We start from the raw sequence: 22,676 nt of genomic DNA on the forward strand, positions 1-22,676 counted from the left end.
ATACAAAATCCTAGATTTGCCACTGCCTTAGATTATAAAATTTTTCATCCTCTATCCCTTTTTATTTCACCTATCAAAGCAATACCTTACCAAAACAAAAATTAAAATTCTAAATTCTTTTAATAAAATTGATGTACCATGGTTTTTAATAGTCATAATACCTAAAAAAATCTCTAAACTATTAAAAAAATTTAAATAAGTCTTTATTATTTTCTTACATTCAATTAAGTTCTTATATTTTTATATTAGACTAAACAAGTCTTCATGATTAACATTGACAAATCGTTAGTCAAAACGTCACATATTATATTATGCCACGTGATGTTGATATAGTGATGTGATATGTTGATATAATATAATAACATAATTATATAATATTTTTTACCCTCCACCTTAATGCAATGTCGGCATGAAATTGATGAGTGGAATTTTAGCTAATGACAGTAGTCAATTTTTAGTTATAAAAGTTTATTTGATTTAAAATAAAATACAAATGTTTGATTGAATGTAATACAAAAATAAAAATTTATTTGAGTTTTTTAAAATAATTTAAGAACTTTTTAAGTAATATGTCTTTTTAATATTGAAGAGAAAACGATCATGAAAATAATTTAAAAAATAAAAAAGATAAGAGAAATTGAAGATAGGTTAGAGACCTTTGAAAAACAAAAGATGCACATGGAAAAATAAGAGGAACCAATAATTTTTGTGACACTTATCAATGTGATTCATTAAAAATGATTCTTATTCTTTGGCATCTCATAAGGGCAGTGCTTGGGAATTGTCAATATCAGCATAAAAAAGAAATGTTCCCACTCAAACTTTTCTTTACCTTGGAGCATTTCATATTCTTAAGTTTGTTTTTTTTTTTTTACAGACTTGTAAAAATCATTTGAAAATATTAGTTATAAGTCAAACTTTTCTATGTATATATAAAGTGTACTAGACTTTGTACATACCCACTACATGGTGAGAAAACAATTTTTGTTAATTAAAAGGGTATTCTTTTATAAGCATGTGAAATAAAAAAAAAGTATAATTAAACATAATTTTAAAACAACATATTTAAAAGGTCAAATAATTAATATATTCCTAATTTTACATATTCCTTATTATATTATACTATGTTATATTATTTTATTAGCTGAATTCGTGTCACTTGATTTATAAGACGAAACTCAATAATTGACTTTAATATATTATGTATATATTATTATTATTATTATTTTGAAGCAATGAATCATTACTATATTATTATTATTATTATAAGTTTTTCACGTTTAAGTAGAGGCTAATCCAATTATGTAAAACTCTAACCATTCTTCATAGTAAAATTATTTAATGTCAAGGATGATGCTTATTGTTTTTAAATTTTACAAGTGAGATCAGAGGGTCAATATTTATTCTATTAGAATATATTCGTATATATTAATAAAATAAAAAAGAATTAAGGAAATGAAAATCATTTAATTTTGTTAGTAAAGTTTAAAAATTTTATCGCTAATATATAAAATAATTTTTTCCTTTTCTGTATGGGTTTAGATATTTTAAACATAAAAGTGTAAAAGTAACAGAAATGCATGAATGAGATGAGATACATGAGATATTGCTATATAAGTGTATTGCATAAATACATATTACAACCTTCATCAATTAATTTAAAATAATTGTATACGGCACGGACAAACATTACGGTGAAGTGCGTTTTATTTTTTAGAAGTTTGAAGCCTATGCATGTGTAAGTAATTTTTCCGAAACTAAGAGGACATTTTAGTCAAAGCACGACAAGAGAATTTTAAAAGGAAATTACATTCCATCCCCCACAGCACAGAATTAAAGGAAAAAAAAAAAAAGGAAAAGAACTGAAAATTGTGAAAAGGGTAGTTTGGGAATAGTAAAAATAGCACAAATAAAAAAAAATAAAAAAAGACCCAGCGACTCACCGTCAGATCTCTCTCTCTCTCTCTCTCTCTCTCTCAGTTCTCACCGTTTCCGTATCGTAACACAAAACATCTTCAAATCTCTCTTTGACCAAAAAGGTACCAGTTTCTCTCTCTCTCTCTTTATTAACTCTTTACTTTTTTAATAATAAAATTATTATTATTATTATGATAAATTTGTCGTCCCATTTCCCTTCGCCGCTGCTGCCATTCCATTTGCCAAGAAATAAAACCGATAACCCTCCCAATAAACAAAACCTCAACTCTCTCTCTCTCTTTTTGTTCCTTCTTTTCCTCTCTGCTCTTTCTAAAGTGTCGCAGATTTTACCTATCGACGCCACTTGTTCTTTTTCCTTCTTTTATCATTCGCTTATTCATTCAACTTTCAGTTGTTTTTCTTTTTCGTCTCCTGGGGCTGGGAGGAGGGAAAGGGAAAGGGAAAGGGAAACGGATCAGACGGCTGCGATCTTCTCGTCCACTTCCATCGTACGGTTAGGGCTCTCATCTCTCTCTCTCTCTGTCAGTCGTCAGCTCTTCTCCCCACGTAAGTCTAAAATATATCTATCTCTTTTACTCTCCAGTCTCCACCCACCTGAACCTGAACATATATACATATATATATATATATATATATATATATAGATATTATATTATATTCTTTTTAATGTAAATGTGAAAAAATGCGCTTGCCTTTTTAGGCCAACTTTTCCATCTCTCTCTCTCCCTTCTCTTTTTCTTTCATTTTTTTCCCAATTTTTATATAAAATTTAATCAATCATTTCCTTATAATCTCTTTTTTTCTGCACTATTGCTTTTTTTTTTTCTCTCTCCCGCTCTCTCTACGTCGTCGTCTTCCTTTCAATAATCCGCTGTGAGTAATTGTTTCCATTGCTTGCTTACTTTCTGTTGTTTTTATTTAAAAAGCTTTTATTTTGCTTCATTTCCAATGTGTTCTGATCACATGCAATGAAACTTTTTTGCGATTTGTTTTCTTGTTTTTCTGCAGTTCATGGGTTAATTTATTCATCCACACTTCTTTTTTCTTGATTAGCTTAATATTAAAGCAATTGTTTTTTATTCTTTTAAAACTTTAAGCACGAGTTTTAAATTGTTATTTGCCTTGAACCCTACAGTGCTAGCAACTACTTAGGATCAATGGGTTTTATTTATATATTTTTTTAATGGGTATATAAGCTCAACTGTGATCTGCATGTAAGTAAAGTTTTTCTTTTGTTCAAAAGCTTATTTCATCTTTTTTTCCCCACTCAGGATTTGTTGATTCTCTGTATGGGTATCACAAAGGAATTTGCATTTGTTCTTTTCTATAGTGTGTATGAAATCCTTTGCTTTTGTTCGTTTATTTAGTGATTTTTCTATGTCGGTTCTTTTCTGTAGACTACAGTCTGCTTTTTGCGATAGTAATGTTTTATAGTTGTATGTATGTACGTATTGGGCTTTAGTTTTTGCTTCAAAGTTACAGAATTGTGTGTTTTTAAGTGAAATATTTAAGGCTATATATATATAGATTATGTTTACCTCTATATTTTATATTTATATCATGCTAAAGCTGTTTGCTTTCTTAGGGTTTATTTTTTGTTTGAATTTTAAGTTTTTCTAAGACATAAATGCAACCCTTGAATCAGACAACAGTGCTTGAAGATTTCACATGGAAATATTAGTTTCAGAATGCCTATTTACAAACTATTATCCTGTTTTAAGGAGATTTAGATGCTTGCCAAACATGAGATTGCTGTTGTGACTTATGGTTTAATGATCTAAAATTTTTCTATTTTTGTTCCATGTGAAGAGTATTTAATGTTGTTTCTAAAGAAATGCTGATAAAACTATGGTAATGGTCCTTGGAAAATTCTCTTCTCAAAAGAAGTTTTTGAGATGCGCCTTAAAGTTTGGATCTTTTTATCTTGTCGTGCTGGTAAATTTTTGCTTTTTGATGATTGATTTGTAGCTTTGAACATTAAGGATAATAAAGCAACTATTTTAATAATGATTATGTGGTAGATAGATTACAATGTAGAATATCGCTTTTCTTTGTGGGAGCTCTTGGGGAAAGTGGATTGTCACATCATATGAACCGGTGTTGAATATGAGTTTTAATACTTGGGCAAGCTGTAGGGACCATAACTTTTGGTAGTGTTTACTGCTTTGCTTTCATCTTTTACAATTTCTCATTAGACTAGTGGAATGTTTACATACATTTTTCATTAGACTAGTGTACAATTTGTCTTGCATTTTGCACATTCCAGCCCAAACATGTGGGTTGTCTTTGGTAGTCCTGCAAAGTAAATGTCTCCATTACAGTATTTATAGCTTTTGAAGTAATCAAATCATCACCTGGAGTTCAGGTGACAGATAAAACTGGGTGTGCCACCACACAAGAACCAATGATGGGAGTCAGGTTTATGTCACTTTTATATATATGATGAGAGATATATGTGTAGTTACCTGTAAAAATGATGTAAAAGGTTTGGTTATCGTGGTACTTACATTGTGGGTGTACACTCTCCCTTGAACTGCATGGATTAATGGGGAGATAACTACTTTCTTTATGTAAAAACATTGCTCCCTAAGATATAGAATATTATCAAACTTTTTGGAAACACTCCCTACAAAGATCTTAAGAGAGAGAGAGAGAGAGAGAGAGAGAGAGCCGTATATCTTTTGGTGAAATTTATTGAATGTTGAATTTTATCATGGTATCAAACTTAAAAGAAGATCCTTCCCCAAAGGTTTTTGTTAGCCATAAAAATGCGAGATGAAAATATCTCCTTTGGGGATATATCTGATGGTAAAAATTTGCCATCTTTTTTTCTTTGTTATTAAATTGTTGCATTGAGGATGTTTTAATGCTTAGGCCAAGGACATCCTTCTTTACCCCTTAAAGTTGGTTAATAAGATATGCCTTTTTAATGTTAGTTCTAGTGAATGAATTTAATGTATTTCATATTCATGTATGTTATCGATGCTTTCCTTGCTGCCTAATTCTTTTAGCTCTGATACTGCTCATTTTGCATGTACAGTAACCTATTTACAGTAGATTTTTTTTCTTACTGTTAGTTGTGAGATTGTCATGTTTGGAAATTCTCAAGCACAATTCCCTGAATTTTAAACCTTTACTTATCATGTTCTGCAGTGAGCAAGTTTTATATCTGGAACACTAAGAGCCTATGGAACCTAATGGTCATAGGAGAGTGAGGAGAAGGGATCATCTTGTTCAAGAAAATGGAGATACTGGTTTATCATGTTCCGTTGATGAACTGGATCCATGGACTGCATGGGCATACAAGCCTCGTACTATTTCATTATTATTTATTGGTGCATGCTTTCTTATGTGAGTACCCTGCTTAATATATACTTCCTTTTAGCCGAAATTCAACCGATTGTGCATTTTTATCCCTAATTAGATCGGCATACGTCTTTTATACTGTTGTTCTCTTATTACTTTCCCTACAGATAGAATTTTCTTTTGTGGCTGGAATCTTTGTCTTTTGGTTTGAATGGCTGTCAATCTTTCGGCTGCCACCAACCATATGGTTGTCATAATTTTTCTGTTGCATGTACTATGTTCTGGAAAGGATTTGCTATTCTAGATTGCATGAGTAAAGCTTAATTGTTGGTTTGAATTAGTTTTATGCTAGTCTTCATCCCTCGTAGATATTGTTGATGCTGCTATAGTGTCGCCAACATGTTCAGCAAATCAAGGTTGGTGAGCGAGAGGATGGGATGTGTGTTTTAAAAAGGAAGCTATGGTTAAAATGACACTATGGTGTTGGGATTATTAAATTTTAGGTTAAAATGAAGTTGGAGATTATTTAAATTTTGGGAGAATCTCATGGCAACCTTCATGTATGTTTTGAATCTGTATTTTTGAACAAATGTTTTTCAACTATAGTTTCTTTTCTCTTTTTCCATTTTTCCCATGTAAAAGTAACCCTGATAATTATGCAATTTTCTTCCAATTGTTATGAAGGTAATTTCTGATAATAGAAATCTATAGATGTTTTTGACTCAGGTGGACCCGGTACCATGTCCTTAAGTTGCATAGTCACCTTTTAAAATAATTTTTGTTCAATGACACATAGCAGAAAACCTTAAATAACCTAGATTTTTTTTCTTTGTTTTTTTTTATAAGAAACAAACCTTTTTCTTTTTTCTAATTTAAAATTTTATCTCAATTCTTATATTAGTATTTGTTTATTTATTGTCTGTATGTGTTTACCAGTTGGGCAAGTGGAGCCCTTGATCCTGAGAGCAGCGAGTCTGGTGATCTTGTAACCTCCGTAAAAAGGTTCCTATTGATTTCTAATTGTATTTTACTTTCTTCACCTTTTTACTTGCCAACATATTTTAAGTGGCTCCTGTGGGCTGTTTTTGTAGGGGTGTATGGGCAATGATTGCAGTTTTTCTTGCTTATTGCTTGCTGCAGGCTCCATCTACGTAAGTTATTACTTTAATTTCTTGTTTAGAACTTGGTACAATTATATGTTCGTTTTTGGATTCTTGACTAGTTGGGGTCTCTATAGATTTGCATGTGCTTAGCTTGTGTATCTAATGGGTATAACTAGGCTATTTTTCTCCAGTAAGTCACATTGGCTTCTGGAGAACCCACTTTTTAAAATTTGGGAGTCCAAATGTCTCTGGAAATTGGCAAGGCTTTCTTACTGTATCTAAATGAAGAAATGTGGAGATAAGTTTTAAAGGAGTCATATTTATCATCTTGTCTTGCAGTCCAGCCATCATATTTCCCTGTTATGGCCCTTAAAATGCCTTTTAATTGTGGTTGTCTACTTTGTTAACATGGTGCAACCAAGTTGGTGTAGAATGATGTAGTTTCCAAATTTGGCAGAGTACAGTTGCCTTGGTGCATTCTTTTTTTTGGTTGGTTGCATTAGTATTTACTAGCAGGTTTAAGTGCCCCCCCATCCAACAGGAAAAAAAATTATGTGGTATTTGATTGCATTACAAATATTTTGGTGCATTAAGAAACTTGCTGAGAAAGCTACGTAGTTGATTTGGTCTAAATAAAAGATACTAGAATCATCAGAGGTTTTCATGTTAAAGTAAGGCTGAAATTTTTTCCTTAGCGAATTATCAATGACTTTCAGTTGGTTTCTCTAGGCTATTAAAGCAAATGCATGGTCTATGTGGGCTGTATATTATGATGAGTGAAGAATTCATTTCTATCATCATTGAGTAATTTTATTGTACATAAACATTCACGGTTTTGTTGCCTGAGTGGCTTTACGTGTATCAATATTTTATGTTTCAAACAAGGTTAACCTTAAATATGGGGGCGGGTGAAGTTTAAAAGTCGGATTATGTATTTGCATTTGCTTTAAGATCCCTTTGACCTGTCTTTTATTGAAAATTTGATGATGTCGTAGCAGTTGTATTATGATTATTCTGGCTGGAGAAGATGGCGATTGAATTCTATAAATTTTTTTATGCATAATTTTAGAGTTTAATCTGTGTTGTTTTTTTTTTTATTTTTTTATGGATCTGTGTTGTAATCACCTGCATTTTGTGTTAGTATGGTTAGTGGACTGCTAGTTTTACAGCTCTAAAAGATTGAAATTTAAACTTCCTGGCAGCGTCCTTATTCGGCCGCATCCAGCAATTTGGCGTTTAGTTCACGGAATGGCTGTTGTTTACCTTGTCGCACTCACATTTTTGCTTTTTCAGGTTAGTTTTCTTATGTTCAGCTTTTATTTTTGTATCTATACTGTTTTGCATCGCAATGTTTATTTATTTTTATATATTATTAGTATTTGACCCACGTTTTGCACTGGAATAATCAATTTTGATTTGTGTAATTATGAACAAACATTGGTGGTTGTATATTTGCAAATTTAGGGGTAATTTTCTCTAGCTGAAAAATGCATAGCTAAATTTGTAAATGAAAGGGTACCCAATTTAAAAACCTAAACCTACAAAACTAAATCAACCCAATTTTTCAAAAAAAAAAAAAAAAAGAATAAAGATAAAGCTTAATTTAATGTTAATATATAAATATTATATATCTTTCGAAATAAACTCTAGAAAAGCCCAAAAATAAACCCACTTAAACCGAAACCCAAAAGTCAAAACCTTAAAAATCTCCTCAAATCCAATACCATTTTAAAAATCCATCTCCACAATACCATGTACCTTCTACCACCTACTCAAAAATGTGCCACATGGCAACCCATAAACCCCTCAAACGCCAACTCTTCAGCACCCTTGCACTTTCCTTTTATATAGTGGTATGGATACTTGCATATTTGCATTCTATAGTTGCTTTTCTTGTCAGAAACCATTCTTTTTCTACACTTTTGTTTTTGGGGGATGTCATTATATACTTCACCTAGATTCTTTTAGTTGACCTCTTGAAAAACATAAATTCTGATGCACCTGTCTCAATTTAAAGCTTTTGCTATAATAAAAATGCCATAAGAATATCAGAAGATGCTCAGCCTTGCAAAAAGGAGCTGAGGTGCGCTACTAACAAACATCAAATTCTCTCTCTCTCTCTCTCTCCACACACACACACACACACACACACACACACACACACACACACACGTCACACATGCAACAGACGTGGCGCATACATGCATGTATGCATCAAGGGTTGTAACTAAGTATTGTTCTGGAATGGTTATAGACACACGCCGATCCAGACTTGAATAAATGATTAGTGATGGTTGCTCTCAATTCTTTTTTCCAGAAGCGCGATGATGCTAGGCAATTTATGAAGTTTCTTCATCCTGACCTTGGTGTTGGTACTGCTTTTGGCTCTGAAAGACTTTTAGTTTGATATTTGCTCTGCCGCTATTAATTCTCTGTTCAAGTTTCTTGATTGTTGTTTGCATCTTCATGTAGAGCTTCCAGAAAGATCCTATGGTGCTGATTGTCGCATTTATATTCCTGAAAATCCCTCTAGCAGGTTTAAGAATGTTTATGTACGGATCTTCTTGCACAACCTGGCTACTCTACTTTATTCTATTTTTTCTGACCTCTTTTTCTTTAGGTATTTATTTTTAATGCATGCTTGAGCCTGTGTTTCTTGATGCACATTACTACTGTTTGTATTTCAGACTTCTGATTTTATTATGTATATAAAAAAAAATATCTAGGAAACGCTATTTGATGAATTTGTTCTAGCCCACATCTTTGGTTGGTGGGGCAAGGCCATTTTAATCCGCAATCAGCCGCTTCTCTGGGTCCTCTCAATTGGATTTGAGTTGATGGAGGTTAGTCTTTTGACTGGACATTCTTATCTTTTTCTTGTTGTTCCTATTTTCCATTTAGATGTATTATTAATGGTAAGGCTGCTGTCTGTTTGCATCAGTAAACTAACTTCTATGATGGCATATACAGTTTACCTTCCGACACATGCTACCAAACTTTAATGAGTGCTGGTGGGACAGCATTATTCTCGATATTTTAACGTGTAATTGGTTTGGTAAGATCCTGCATTGCCATTTTCTTTTCCCTTTGTTTTTATTTTTCTCTTATTTTTGTCACTGTTATAGTGTAGGCTGTAGCATACAAGATTGTCTATGAATAATGAAAACTAATAGAAGTTTTTTTTTTTTTTTTTAAAGTAAAAGAATAGTTTTAAGTACACGTGAAACAAAAAAAATAAGTGGACCACAATCATAATATTTAGGATCTCAAATGACTAATTTAATCATATTTTAATGTTATAATGTTTTGTTAAATTTTTATGTAATTTTTATAACTGAATTGGTGTCACTTGTAACACTGAACTCAGTTACTCCCCATATATAATACCATAGATATGGGTGTGGAATCCCAGTTTTACCCCTATATATGATTGTAGTCTTCTGTCAGTTTACTGTTTTTACCCTAGTTTACTTAAATGTCTCGAAATGTGCAATCTAAATTGGAATAGCAGTTTTTCCTTGTATAGATTATCAATTATATTATTGTGATCTCAATTGCTTAGTCTGTGCTGTTATCATGAATATAGACTTCACTATTATTTTGTTACTAGTTTCTGGTCTGGAAATAAAGAGTTAAGGATTTTTTTCTTCAGCCTATTTTGTCAACATATTTGGTTTGCTTGTAGGTATTTGGGCTGGAATGCATACTGTTAGGTACTTTGATGGGAGAACTTATGAGTGGGTTGGTATAAGTCGCCAGCCGAACATCATTGGCAAAGTATGTTTCTTGTTGTGTAATTACTTTTTTCCCATTTTATTCATTACATAATCATTATAGCTCTGAACTATGGCCACTATATCATCTTTGACCTATCTAAAGAATAATGCAAGTTCCCTCCCTTTTTTTTTTGACATCATGGCTTATGCTGTGTGATTAACGAAGCCCATTTCTGTTCAAAATCCTTGGAACTTTTATAAATGGAACTACTGCAATATTTAAACCTTAGTTTGTTTGGAAGTGGAAATATTGTCCCTTTTACTTTTATATATGGTTTCTATTTATTTGACTTCCTGTTTTTCATATTTTTCACTTGGCTCTGAAACTTAGCCTTGGGCTTGACCTTTTATTTGGCTTTTTTTAGAGTTTTTGAAGGTTCACCAAACCAATGTAGTTAGGAGTTCAAGTCATGCGATGCTCATTGCTCTTTGCTGTTGTCAGGTTAAACGGACATTAGGACAATTTACACCAGCACAGTGGGACAAAGATGAATGGCACCCCCTGCTTGGTCCATGGCGTTTCATTCAAGTTCTCAGCCTTTGCATTGTTTTCTTGACAGTAGAACTTAATACATTCTTTCTAAAGTTTTGTCTCTGGATTCCTCCTCGAAACCCGGTGATTGTGTATAGGTTGATCTTGTGGTGGCTAATAGCAATACCAACAATTCGTGAGTATAATTCATACCTTCAAGACCGGTATTCTCTCTCTCCATTTGTTTGGATGCAAATATGTATAATGCCAGAAAAATGTTTATAACCAATGAATAGTTTTCTTGTTTCACTTAAACACTATCGTTTTTCTTTTCAGAAAACCAGTGAAAAAGGTTGGAGCATTTTGTTGGCTTTCCCTTGCAATTTGCATTGTTGAGCTTCTTATTTGCATCAAGTTTGGACACGGTATGTTCCAAACTATACAATTGTTAAAGAGAGTTGATTTGATTTATCGTAGTTGTTTATGTTTCTATGCTAATGATAATGGGTATGCCAGTCGATTTTTTTTTCCAGTTTGCAATTGCATTAACCTCTTCTATTTTTGGTTTCCATACCATCAGGTTTATATCCTAAGCCAATGCCAAAATGGTTGGTAATTTTCTGGTTGTCTATTGGAGTGGCTCTCATTTTATTCCTTCTCATTTGGTCTTGGAAACTGCATCAGAGTTACAGCAAGAAGAGACGATAATTTTGGCAATTCGGTACAATATTCTTTGTTTACTTACCATCAATGTGGGTATCTGTCAATGGCTGTAAATACTTATCACTTCATAAATTGTAAATGCTTATTCTTAGGATAGTGGATCACAGATTCAAGTCCAAGATATTTATTCTTTGTTCTTAGGTAGTGAGAAATGCTTCTAATGTCAAGCTTGCAAGTTCACAGTTTGCCGCCAGTTACCAATGTGGCAAAATTTTCCGAACTTGTCTGAGTATGAACTGTTTTAGATATAGGAGCTTTCCATGCTGTATGTCTCATTTTTCAGATGCAATTTATTTGATTGGATTTGGCTACCACTTCACTCTTAGAAAAAAAATAAAAGAAATCTTTTTATATCTGGTGAATTTTCCAATTTTGCGATGGGATATTGTGGCCTGGTCATTAAAGCATTTAGCTTATGCTATGCAGTTCTGTTTGACCCCTTGAGCTGCGGCTGCTGCTCTTATAGAATGCTCAAGTTCAGGCTGTTTTATTTGTAGATAGCTTGGCTTGGTATTAGTTGAACACCAATGTTAGAACAATCCTTGAACTCGTTATTGGGTGGGCAAGGGTTTTTTACGCAATGATTTTTCATGAATTAGTATGATTCAGAGGTTGGAGCAGTCTAGTTCTGGTACAATTGAATTCTTTTGAACTTTTTACTAGATAATTGATTACATCTTTTTGTTTAATTCCCCGATTCCATTGAATGCATATCGGCATACTGTGTACCCACTTCAGCCCATTTAAGTACATGATTTTTAGTAACTCAGCCTTTTTTTGGAACTCCTCACATTTATCACCACACGATTACTAACGCCACTTATTTCATTCAAGAAACTGAGGACTTTTGTTCTGTTCTGACACCTTTACAGGGCTGGACACCTTCCAGGGCCTCTCACTTTTCCATCACCTCAGTACCATGCCAGTGTCCTGGCACGTTATTAAGATCTCCATTCAGATTTCCAATTTCATGATCACAGGACCAGAACAATCAAACATCCATCCTTATGCCTTTAACTTAATTATTTCCTTCATGGCATCTTTAATGTCAGAACCTGGTTGTTTTCAATGATGTTCTAAGAGGATCAGCTTGCTAAATATCCGTCGTACCTACCAGGCACTTGTTATTAAGTGGAATACGGCATGGTAGATTGCTTTTTCTTCCATCTGGTCCTCCCTCTGACTATCTCGTCATTTTGACTGTCCCCTTTGATTTGGAGGAGATGAGTAAATCCATATGTCTTCATACCCAGGGAGCCTAGGTGTCCATTTCCTAGCATGATTCCCGATGCCAAAACTATATTTTCAAGTAGACTTTGTTCCAGTCCATTTGCTAAAATTCTATCTTCATCTGGTTGGCAAAGTGATTGAACTTTATCCGAACTCCCACATTCCCTTCTATATTCTAGTACGATACTAGATAGCTGGTGAGACTCCAAAAATTTGTCAGGAATTGTCTGCAAAAAAATGAAAAAAAGTCATGATTTAAGACTGACATTGGTGTTGAGAGAGTTCAGTTTATATAAATTGATGGTAATTCTGTGTCTTTTACCTCAAGCATCCATCGTACATACTTGACATTGTTTACATGGTGGTTCATGTCCAGATCACTCCTCTTTGGCTATGATTAAGGTAGAAAGCAGAATAGTTAGTGACTGCTCTTTCAGGCATTCCACTAGCTAGCTGTTGTTGAAGCATTATTGAAAATATTACCTTCAAGTCAGAGTTCACATATTTTGCTTTGTCGTCCAACTTGACAATTTTCTCGGGAGCATCTTCTTTGATTGCTTGCTTCTCAATAAACCAAGGAGAGATTTCACCCCTCACTTCCTCCGGCATCTTTGAGAGGCGCCTTGTTTGCTCGTTCATCATTACCCAAGTGCTGTTTCATGTAGGGAAAGCATGATTATTGTATTGATAAAACTGGGAATGTACTGTTTTTTGTTTTTGGTTTCATGCACTAATAAACAGATTCCATGCATACCTGGTTGCACGTGCGTAGGTGATGCCGGTGGCTTGACTCCGAATTAGCCAGTCTCGCCTCATCCCATTCTTCCCTGATGCTCCAACCCATGTGTCGATTTCCACTACCTCTCCCCTGCGACAAGTGCACTATTTGTGCTTAGCTCCTTATGTAAAGGTGCAAAATACTGTAGGCTTCGAAATTAGTTTAGATGGTTATTTGAGTGTCAAACGTGGTTTAAATTCATGTGTAGCTTGAATCAGAAACCCTTGAGTTCCCTGTGTTTGATGATGAGGGGGCTGACCATATGGGATAGTGATGCACTTGGACGTGCATTCTTGAGACGACCCATATGAGATTGTTCCTCATCATTCCATGTGTGGCTCCAAATCCATTGCTTAGAAGTCCAGACATCCAGACATGATTTAGTGCTGTTTCCTACGTACATACGCATGAACATTACAAGTTATATCTGCATATAATAAACTAATTATTCCCAAGCTTTATCATGGGCAAAGCCCCTTTTTTGAAGAATTTAAGTCCTAGAAGCTAAAGCTTTATCACCTGGAAAAGATTAAGGAGGCTCTCCAGGGTAGCAGTTTTATCAGGGCCAACTTCATAGGAGCGGATGACAACAGTCTGTCTATAGCCAACTCCCCTTTCAATGATAAGCCCTTGACGGTAAGGATCAACCAGCTGCTTCTGCGTTGGAATCCTCTGCCGAATCTTCTCTTGGCATATGTACCCGTTTTCGTGGACATTAGCAAGAGTGGAATCAGCTTTTACAACTGCAGCTATTTCATTCAATGTGTCGAGCTTAATGGGCCCTGTATGAGTTCCATTGATTTTGATATCGACTCTGTGGTTATGGTTATGATTACCGTTAAAAGAACATCTGAAAGGGAAGGAGATTGGACAAGAGAAAGTAGCCATTGCTTTCTCTAATCTAGGTCTGGAAAGTTTGGAACAGAGGAACTGCCATTGAAATTTTTTATAGTCAATTACTTGGCGGACCTGTCCAAGACAGTCCCTTCTAGAGGACAAAATTTAGGAGCTTTGTTATAGTAATTTTCACTACAAAGAAACCCTTGCTTTGTCTCTCTCTGTTGATGTGTGGCGGCTCAGGTGCCAACAATTTAATGCCTGATACATTCAAGGATTGATCGCAGACAAAGTTAGAAAAAGGGTTGAGTTCTTTTTGGCATTCTCGTGGAATCATTGTAACACAATCCAGGCGGCTATGCATGGCATCACATTCCAAGGTCCTTGTGCTACTAAAAGCTTGCTTCGGTGCTTTCGAATAGGCCAAATTTGTTGTTCTAGTTTGTCAGGAAGGACGATATCAAATCCACGAGGGGACTCTGATTCTAACTTGCAAAGTAGACAACAGACATACAAGGAGTTTCGACTATGATAAAAAAGGAGGGCTTCATTTCTTGCTTCCAAAGAGTTTTACTGTTTTAAGAGAGCCAGATTCTAATCCTCGACAATTACCATTGTCTTTTGTAAGCTTGAGACAGCAGAAAAAGCTGACAGGTATACGGAGCTTCACAGTGGCTTTTGTTCTATGGTGAAAAAAGTGCTCTTATATGATCTAATATTGAAATTTGAAGGGAGGATCTTTCCATGTTTTATTCAATGGCCTGATCACCCAAAAATGCAGCTCTTATGTTCAACAAAAGAGCAAATAAGTAACCACTGGCCAGCCTTAATAGTTTCAATAATTTCTGAAAGTGCTGTTTGTTTCGCAGGAGAGAAATGTGTCTTTCAATTCTCTTCAATTACTGTAACTATTTGCTAATCGTGTCAAAGTGATGCATTACCAAAGTGTTTGATGACAGCTCTGTGGATGATGGGAAGCCAAGGCTGGGTTTATTAATTGTGCAATTATTGCATTATAAGAAAAAAATTGAGTAATTATTTGTTAAATGGTTACCATGATGAGATTATCTCTTGCCTATCTTACGATCATCCATTTTTAATATAAGTAAAGTTTGGTATTGTTGGAATTTTACTTTTCTTAAAAGTAAAAAGAGCAAGAAGTGTCTGAGTACAAGAGTAAATAGTACTCCCCTTGTTTCAAATTAAATATTCATTTTTCAAATAGCATAAAGTTTTCGGAAAGGGGTTATCAAATGTAAGGAAAAGAAATACCGATTTATAAAAATTGTGAAAAAAAATCTTATACTATATATGTACAAATACATACCAATCTTTTATTTGTTCAAGGTTAATGCAAAGTTCCTTTCGAGAGGTTTTTCTCTCTGAGGGAAGAGAGTTTCCTACTTACGTAATTTTTTTATCACTCTTGATGAATTGTTGTTGTGTATAATACGGTGGTACAACTAAGCCTATTTTTTACTTTATATATAACTTGAGAATTCTTATAAAATAATCTAGATGACTTCTTATTGAATAATACTAATATTAGATAATCTTGATAACTGAAATTTACCGAGATTAAAAGGTATGCTTTATCCTTTGATAGTCTATCCAAATAAGATGATCATCATGGGTGTTATCTTGAAAATCTTAGTCTATCCAAGTAAGATGATCATCATGGGTGTTATCTCGAAAATCTAACATCTCCTACTCACACATGATCGGAAGTCATCTGCCATTCTCTTAAACTATCTCAATGCCAAATTCAGACAAGTTAATGGATCTTGTGATCACTAAGAATATTTGATTTGAGAGCTCTATATAGCATAGAAGTTGGGAAAAGCTATGCAATCAAGATTACAATTGGCAATGAGAATTAATTAAAAGCTTTTTCCATTAGCAAGATTAATCTTTCATTGTTTAATATAAAAAGCCTTGATTAGGAGGAAGAAGATTTTTATACCTTTAAATATTGGATGTAAAAAAATCAAAATGCCAATAAATCTTGGGTATCAAAATTTTCAATTCAAAAAGTAAAAGTTGTCGCAAACCACAATCTGTCTAATTATCGAACCTCTAATGGTGATTTAAGTGAATGTCAAGTAGAAAAACTTCAAAGAGGGGTTGCTTATACCAACAAAGCCTAAGGCTAATTATGGGAGTGTTGGTATATGTCCTAGAGTCAATTGGATTGATCAAAGGATATATTGTCATTTAATGTTTACTTAATAGCATAACATTATGTGATAGAGGTTTTCTTTCTTGTTAGTACAATAATAAGTAATTATTAAGTACTAATTGGATGAAGCCTATGGAACATAAATGCCTTACGAGAGAATTGAAAAGTTGTTACAAATATGAATTCTCTATGCATCAAAGCCATATTCCTAAAATAGTTCTTAGTTATTGTATTGTCAAGACAAGGCATTACTAAAGCTTAAAGATTGGTACATGTTAAGCCTCCTTACTTGGGAAGTAAGCAATCGATCTCATAGATTAAAGTATATGGAATACTTGAGGATAACATATGGGTGCATATTAAAGAAAAAGTTTATTGAACATGACCTCGTTATGAGAACTCCATTTGGTATTTCACTTAAGTATCTATGGAATATGTTCTCATGTGATAGTCATGCAACTAGTATTTAGACTTGAGAGAGTAGGTTATCTTGTATGGGAAATGACATATTTTGATTTCACCTCTACGGGTCTAGATGCGACCATATACCTAAACAGGTGCTTTTAGGTATGCCATGAAGCATGCGAAGGTGGATCAGTGGTCAAGAGGGGATTCATCACCCCAGGTCATATGAGGGGATGTATTTCACTTGTTCTCAATTCTTGATTAACATGTCTGAATTCTTTGGCCAAAGCATGATGAATTTGTGAAAAGTTAGTTTCCTAAATTCGCAAGGTTAGTCATGAATTATGAGAACCAATATGAAATGTCATAAGTAGACATCGAGCCATGCTTTATGACATATTGTTTCTTCTTTAAAGGCTCAAACGAAGCTAAAGAAGAAGAAAACCCAAAAAGGGAAGAAGGTAACACCCCAAAGTCAATAGGCATTAAAGCCTAAGGGAAGTGTCAAAAAGGACAAAGAGAAGGACATTTGCCATCATTGTGGCAAACTTGGGCATTGAAGGAGGAATTGTAAGGAGTACCTAGCTATTGTAAGCAAAAAGAAGATGCTTATTGAAGTTTCTAATTTAGGTGCTATTTGTTAAGATATACTATTTTATATTCTAAAGGTATATGATACCTTATGTTGGTTCTAATAGGTATGACTTATTGCAAAGACCAAGGACAAATATGAGTAGGATCTTAATTGAAGAGGTGACCACATTGATGCACTACTTGAAGCATTGGATGCTACATATTGATGGTTGCGCTCCTATTTAAACTTATTATTTGATTTTTTGGATAATTTGGTTAAATGTTTTGACATTTATTGCCCTATGGATGACTTGTGAAACACTTATATTTAGCATTTAGATGTTCAAGTTTTAATGTTTTATGTTTGGATAATTATTTGGAATAATTATATCTTACTTTATTATTATCCATATTTCATATTTCTCCTTGGAATGGTACTTGATCAATTATAAATTACGATTCATCTCAAATTAGTTTGATTAAAATAAAATTAATCAATTAAGATTAATGAACTAATCAAGTAACCTTACTTAAGATAAGATCTTAGTAAAAAGATTGTTTGAGTTTGTGATTCATTGATCAAAGGAATGAATGTCAATTCATGTAAAGATGGAACTTTCTTATGAATAAAACATAGAGATGTTTACTCAAATGAAGAAAGCAAAGTCATATTGTGATATAATTTAGTCCATACCTCTCCAATACATTAAGCCCATAATGGTATTCTAAAACCAATACAAGTCCAAGCATGCATTGGCATTCATGTATGTAACTTTGTGGAATTTTCAAAAGAGTTTGAGTATTACTCTCACAAAGAATCTTGGATTTAGTGGGAACATGTTGACATGAAGAAAATAGTTCCTTAATATTACTATGATACATTGGAATTCAATACTAGAGATTTTGCATTAAGTTGCATAATCAATATAATTGTGTGAGAACTCCATGGATTTAGGAAGATACATTGAGCTGTATTATTCATATTAAATGAATCTACTAAATATGATTTTATGGAATTTCACACTTTATTCTATTTAATGAGATCCTAAGAGTTGGATGTAATAGAATATGTTAGTTTACTTGTCTCATACACATGAGGAGGTTAGTGGGAGTGAATATAGATCTTTATTGATACAATTACATAAGATTTAATAGGTGTATAAAGAAAAGGCCAAGTTTAATATGTAGTGGATGGCATAATACTAAGTGACAAAATGCATGTGATGCATGAAGCGTAGTCAAGTTAGGATAGTTCCAAAGTTAGAAAGGACATGAACATGTATATAAATAAAGCCATATACATCCTATTAAAGGCTCGAGTAGTGGGATATTTAGATCTTTAGCTCATGGAACTAATAAAAGGTTCTAGCCATTGTTAATATAACAATGGAGCCACACTAAGAACCTAGGTCTCATTGGATCCAAATAAAGTAATATGACAAGGTGTTGTGACATCACAAAGACAAGAGCAATTAACCACATTAAAGGGCACAAGCGAGTCTATAAAGAGACATGGTTGCTAAATGGATTGGATCCACATTGCGATGAGGTAGTAATTGGCTTTGAGCTAGTGGGAGAATGTTGGGATGATTCCTGTAGCCAATTGAGATTGGTCAAGGCTTGGTTCCAATCATGCAACGATATCATTCATATTGAATGATAAGAGGTTTTTCTTGATTAATAAGACATTAATTATAATGGGTTATTAGTCTAATTAGATGAAGTCCATGAGATTAATATGCCTTGTAAGGGAAATGTAATGGATTGTAGTTATGAGATTTCTATGCGTCAAAGCATAATTTCAAAATGTTCTAGGTCAATGTATAATTGAGACTAGACATTAATGATGCTTAGAGACTAGTACATTATATGTTTCTTACTTTGGAAGTAAGTAATTGATCTTATAGATTGAAGTATAGAGATACTTGGAATTATAACGTAGGTGTTTACTTAGAAAAGCAAGTTCACTAAACATGACTTGCTATGAGAAGTGCATTTGGTAATGCACTCTAGTGTTTATGCAACACTTCTACTGTGTTATAATTTGAAGGGCCTTATTGTAAAATTAAAGTTGATTTTAACCTAGCTATATAAATCGCATTTAACTATTTTTCCAATGATAAAGGAAAAAAGTTGTCAAAAAGAAAAAAAAAAGTTTTCACCTTGTGTGCTGTCACTTTCTTTGTGAAGAAGAAAAATTATTTTTGAAGTAATTTTTCAAGTGTGTAATTCGGTCATCCTTGTAAAAAGTGAAAAAGGAAAAACGTTGTCTTTTTTTGCTAGCACAAAAACATCGTTAAAATCTCTCTCTTTTGCTGAAAGGTTCAAGTGAAATTTTGTGTACTACTGTTGGAGGCCATAAGCTTGATTGGCTAGGGTTCTTGCTTTTTTGTGGTGTTCGCGGGTTGCATTAAGGAGATTGCTATTCTGATCAAAAGAACGTTGGTAAGGTTAGCTTTTGATTTTATAATTTTATATGCCATTCCATATGTTAAAATATCACCACAATGATCTGTGGGTGGAGGTATGTTTTATATTTTTTTCACTGTGTAATTTCAAGCATGCCGTCCATAGCCAAACCCAACACAAAAGCCATACAAAAATGTATTATATGTTGCCACTATGCGAGTAGCTCCATCATTTTCCATTTCTTGCCCAAGGTCTTAAGCCTTGGTCAGCAATCTTTATTCACAATACCCATAAATCAAAGGATTATATGTGTAAGCAGAAACTTTAAGCCCTAACTTTAACATCTCCTTCACAAGTCCCTCAACTAGATATAATTTTCCATTCTTCATCAACCCATTAATCAAAACATTATATGTCACATCGTTTGGAAAACACCTCTCCTTTGCATTTCTGATAATAGCTAAATCGCTTGTTGCACTTTCCTTTCCTTACAAAAGGAATCCAATATGGTATTATAGGTCAGAATAGTTGGTTGAATCTGAATTGCCCCATCATGCTATAAACTTCCCTAGCTTTAGCCACAAGGGATTTATCCCCAAGTATCCTAAGAATCCTATTAGAATTCTTCACATCTAGCAACATCCAATTTCTAACCATCTTATAAAATAACCACAAACATTGCTCAACCATCAATTTCTTAGAATAAATCCACAATAAAAGATTAAGTAACTTAACTGAAACCTCTAATTTCAAGTAACCACCAATAAGAACATCATCAATACCATGCATACAAAAAGTAATGGCCTTTTCCATCACCAAATAAGCTGGGCTCCTCCAATTATTCTCGACCAAATATCAAACATAACACAAAAAACAACCTCAGATCTTTTAATACTAGGTTGCATCTTAATCCACCTAAAAAACCTCAAAGAAATTTTGGGTTTTCCTTTAACCAAGTTAAGAACTTTGATAAACAATTGAGGATCGACAATAGTAGCATGGAATTGATTGGAAACTCAATTGGTTTCACGAAAAGCTTAGGGCTTTTCTTCAATGGTTTTAAAGATGAGTTGTTTGTAATGGGTTTCCAAAGACGAGTCTGATTCAGTGAGAGAGCTGGGTAATGGTGAAGAGTAGTTGTGGAGAAGAAAGAGGAAATGTACCTTGAGAGAGAAAGAGTTCTTGACCAAAGCTTTTGAAGCTTTTCTACAGATAGTCATCGAGGATACATAAGGAGATTGTTGCAAATGATTTGGTTAGACTCAAAATCTTTCTCTCTCTCACAGTTTGTCTTTCAATAGGAGATAAAGGTTAATAATAGAAGTGCCTAAAGTGTTGTTATTGATAAAAGGAAAGAGGGAAAGATGAGGTGGGTTTTGGGTTCGAAAAAAGTCCCATTGGCCTTAAAGCTTTGATTGACTATTGCTTTTGGTAGCTAAGCTAACTCGAATGGTTTTCATTTGGTTCCCTTAATATATTTGCCCATTGATTTGACCCAAATCAATAAAGTTTGAATTTTGACATGATATATTTCTTATTTATTTTTTATTTTTATAAATGGAATGTTTCGTTTTCTAAAAATGACTTTATAATTAGAAAGTTTGGAAAATTATAATCATGTAAATTTAAATAATTGAAGTGCTCATTTTCCTTTTCACTTGCCTGTTTCCTAACCAAGACTAGTTTAGCTCTGTCAATTTCTTTTCAAGATTTCTTCATATTTTCAAGAGGGAAAAAATTATATCAACAATATTTGGGTTGATGACGTGTTTAATGAGATTGGTTGGTAGCATATTTAGTAATAGTATGGCATTCACCTAGTGCTTTTTATGGTGTAGGGTTTGAGATGTGTCAACAACTTTACCACTAAAATTAGAATGCACAATACCATGATGGACAAGGTTATCTTATTATTATTCTGATGGCAAAAGCCAATAGATTGATTACCTTCACATCTATGCATTCCCAATTTTTTTTTTGTTAAGCCAAGTCTTTATTTATAACAAAGGCATTACAATATTAATATGCGTAATCAACCATGCCCATGAATCCAAAGATTGATCACAACCAATTGTCCAACTTACAAACCCATACTCAATTTTCCTTGAATTTCCATGCTTTCAACAAGACTTTACTCATTCCCCTATTCCCACCTAAATATACATTAAATTACTAAGGTATTCTGCCTATTAGTTACACTAGCAGCTTGGGCTAGAGTTGATCCCCTAAATTAATTGTTGGTAAGTAATTTTTGTCAGGGTTTAACTAACAAATAACAACTCAATTTTACAATACTCATAGAGATCAAACAACAAACTCAAACCAATAATTATAGAATATAATTTATCCAAACTAAATAAATAAAGAGGAAATTGTGAGAAATAACCCTCATGATAAGGTGATTTCAAAATAACCTAAGATATAAAGTTAACTATTTTTACCCAATTTTTGGCATAAGTTGACAAAAATGCCATTGAATAGATTTTTGGTAAATTAATCTCCTGATATCTCCTTTCTGCCATATAAAAAAAATTAAATGCTCAACTATCTCAACTCTCTCTTGCCATCCAGGTGCCTATTGAGCCACATCGTCATTGTGTTGTGGTCTATCTTTGGGCATCTCACCATATCATTATCGATATATAGACTTTAAAGTAGAGATGACATCAAGGTATGTTATTGGGTTTATTGCCACTTTTCATAGAACCACAAAGTTGATGGAAAACCCAATCCATTAATTTCTTAAACTTTGTGTGTAAATTAGAACATTGCCCAGAGTTGTCAGATGACGTGTAGAAATTTGTTTTTGAAAATGGCCATGTAGCATACTGTTCTTGAACATGGCGGGTAGCAACATTGTTATGCACATGGCAGGTAACATGTTGTCAAAATGGTGTGTAACATGTTATCAACATGGCGTGTAACATTTGTTTGAACATGGCATGTA

At 33.5% G+C, this 22,676-nt stretch overlaps 2 protein-coding genes across 3 annotated transcripts; one reads left to right on the top strand and one right to left on the bottom strand.

The window, feature by feature from the left end:
* Positions 1-2,127: 2,127 nt before the first annotated feature.
* PSS1 (phosphatidyl serine synthase family protein) lies at positions 2,128-11,632 on the top strand. 2 transcript variants are annotated; one of them, XR_016024804.1, is made up of 13 exons: positions 2,128-2,484; positions 5,092-5,289; positions 6,181-6,246; positions 6,336-6,395; positions 7,550-7,640; positions 8,665-8,719; positions 8,820-8,899; positions 9,074-9,190; positions 9,318-9,402; positions 10,033-10,124; positions 10,566-10,791; positions 10,932-11,020; positions 11,176-11,236. XR_016024804.1 is itself a non-coding variant. In XM_018116232.2 (13 exons), the coding sequence occupies exons 2-13, from the start codon at positions 5,126-5,128 to the stop codon at positions 11,301-11,303; spliced, it is 1,281 nt and encodes a 426-aa protein (XP_017971721.2). In that variant the 5' UTR covers positions 2,130-2,484; positions 5,092-5,125; the 3' UTR covers positions 11,304-11,632. The 2 variants fall into 2 exon arrangements, 1 of the variants encoding a protein (XP_017971721.2); XM_018116232.2 differs by having other exon boundaries at positions 2,130-2,484; positions 10,566-10,819; positions 11,176-11,632.
* Positions 11,633-12,146: 514 nt separating this feature from the next.
* LOC18609081 (palmitoyl-acyl carrier protein thioesterase, chloroplastic-like) lies at positions 12,147-14,214 on the bottom strand. The gene is made up of 6 exons (XM_007044056.3): positions 13,846-14,214; positions 13,586-13,719; positions 13,303-13,416; positions 13,032-13,200; positions 12,871-12,939; positions 12,147-12,775 (listed from the first exon to the last, which is right to left on the bottom strand). The coding sequence occupies exons 1-6, from the start codon at positions 14,212-14,214 to the stop codon at positions 12,446-12,448; spliced, it is 1,185 nt and encodes a 394-aa protein (XP_007044118.3). The 3' UTR covers positions 12,147-12,445.
* Between the last annotated feature and the right edge of the window lie 8,462 nt (positions 14,215-22,676).

The sequence above is a fragment of the Theobroma cacao genome, chromosome 2 (assembly GCF_053813885.1).
Source record: "Theobroma cacao isolate CCN51 chromosome 2, ASM5381388v1, whole genome shotgun sequence".
NCBI lineage: Eukaryota > Viridiplantae > Streptophyta > Magnoliopsida > Malvales > Malvaceae > Theobroma > Theobroma cacao.

Coding starts and splice junctions, on each gene's coding strand:
- PSS1 (XM_018116232.2), top strand. CDS start 5,126: ATGGAACCTAATGGTCATAGGAGAGTGAGGAGAAGGGATCATCTTGTT. Junction 7,641..8,664: donor TCACATTTTTGCTTTTTCAG/GTTAGTTTTCTT, acceptor TCTTTTTTCCAG/AAGCGCGATGATGCTAGGCA. Junction 9,191..9,317: donor TTGGATTTGAGTTGATGGAG/GTTAGTCTTTTG, acceptor TGGCATATACAG/TTTACCTTCCGACACATGCT.
- LOC18609081 (XM_007044056.3), bottom strand. CDS start 14,214: ATGGCTACTTTCTCTTGTCCAATCTCCTTCCCTTTCAGATGTTCTTTT. Junction 13,417..13,585: donor GTGCATCACTATCCCATATG/GTCAGCCCCCTC, acceptor CACTTGTCGCAG/GGGAGAGGTAGTGGAAATCG. Junction 12,940..13,031: donor ATGTGAACTCTGACTTGAAG/GTAATATTTTCA, acceptor CCTTAATCATAG/CCAAAGAGGAGTGATCTGGA.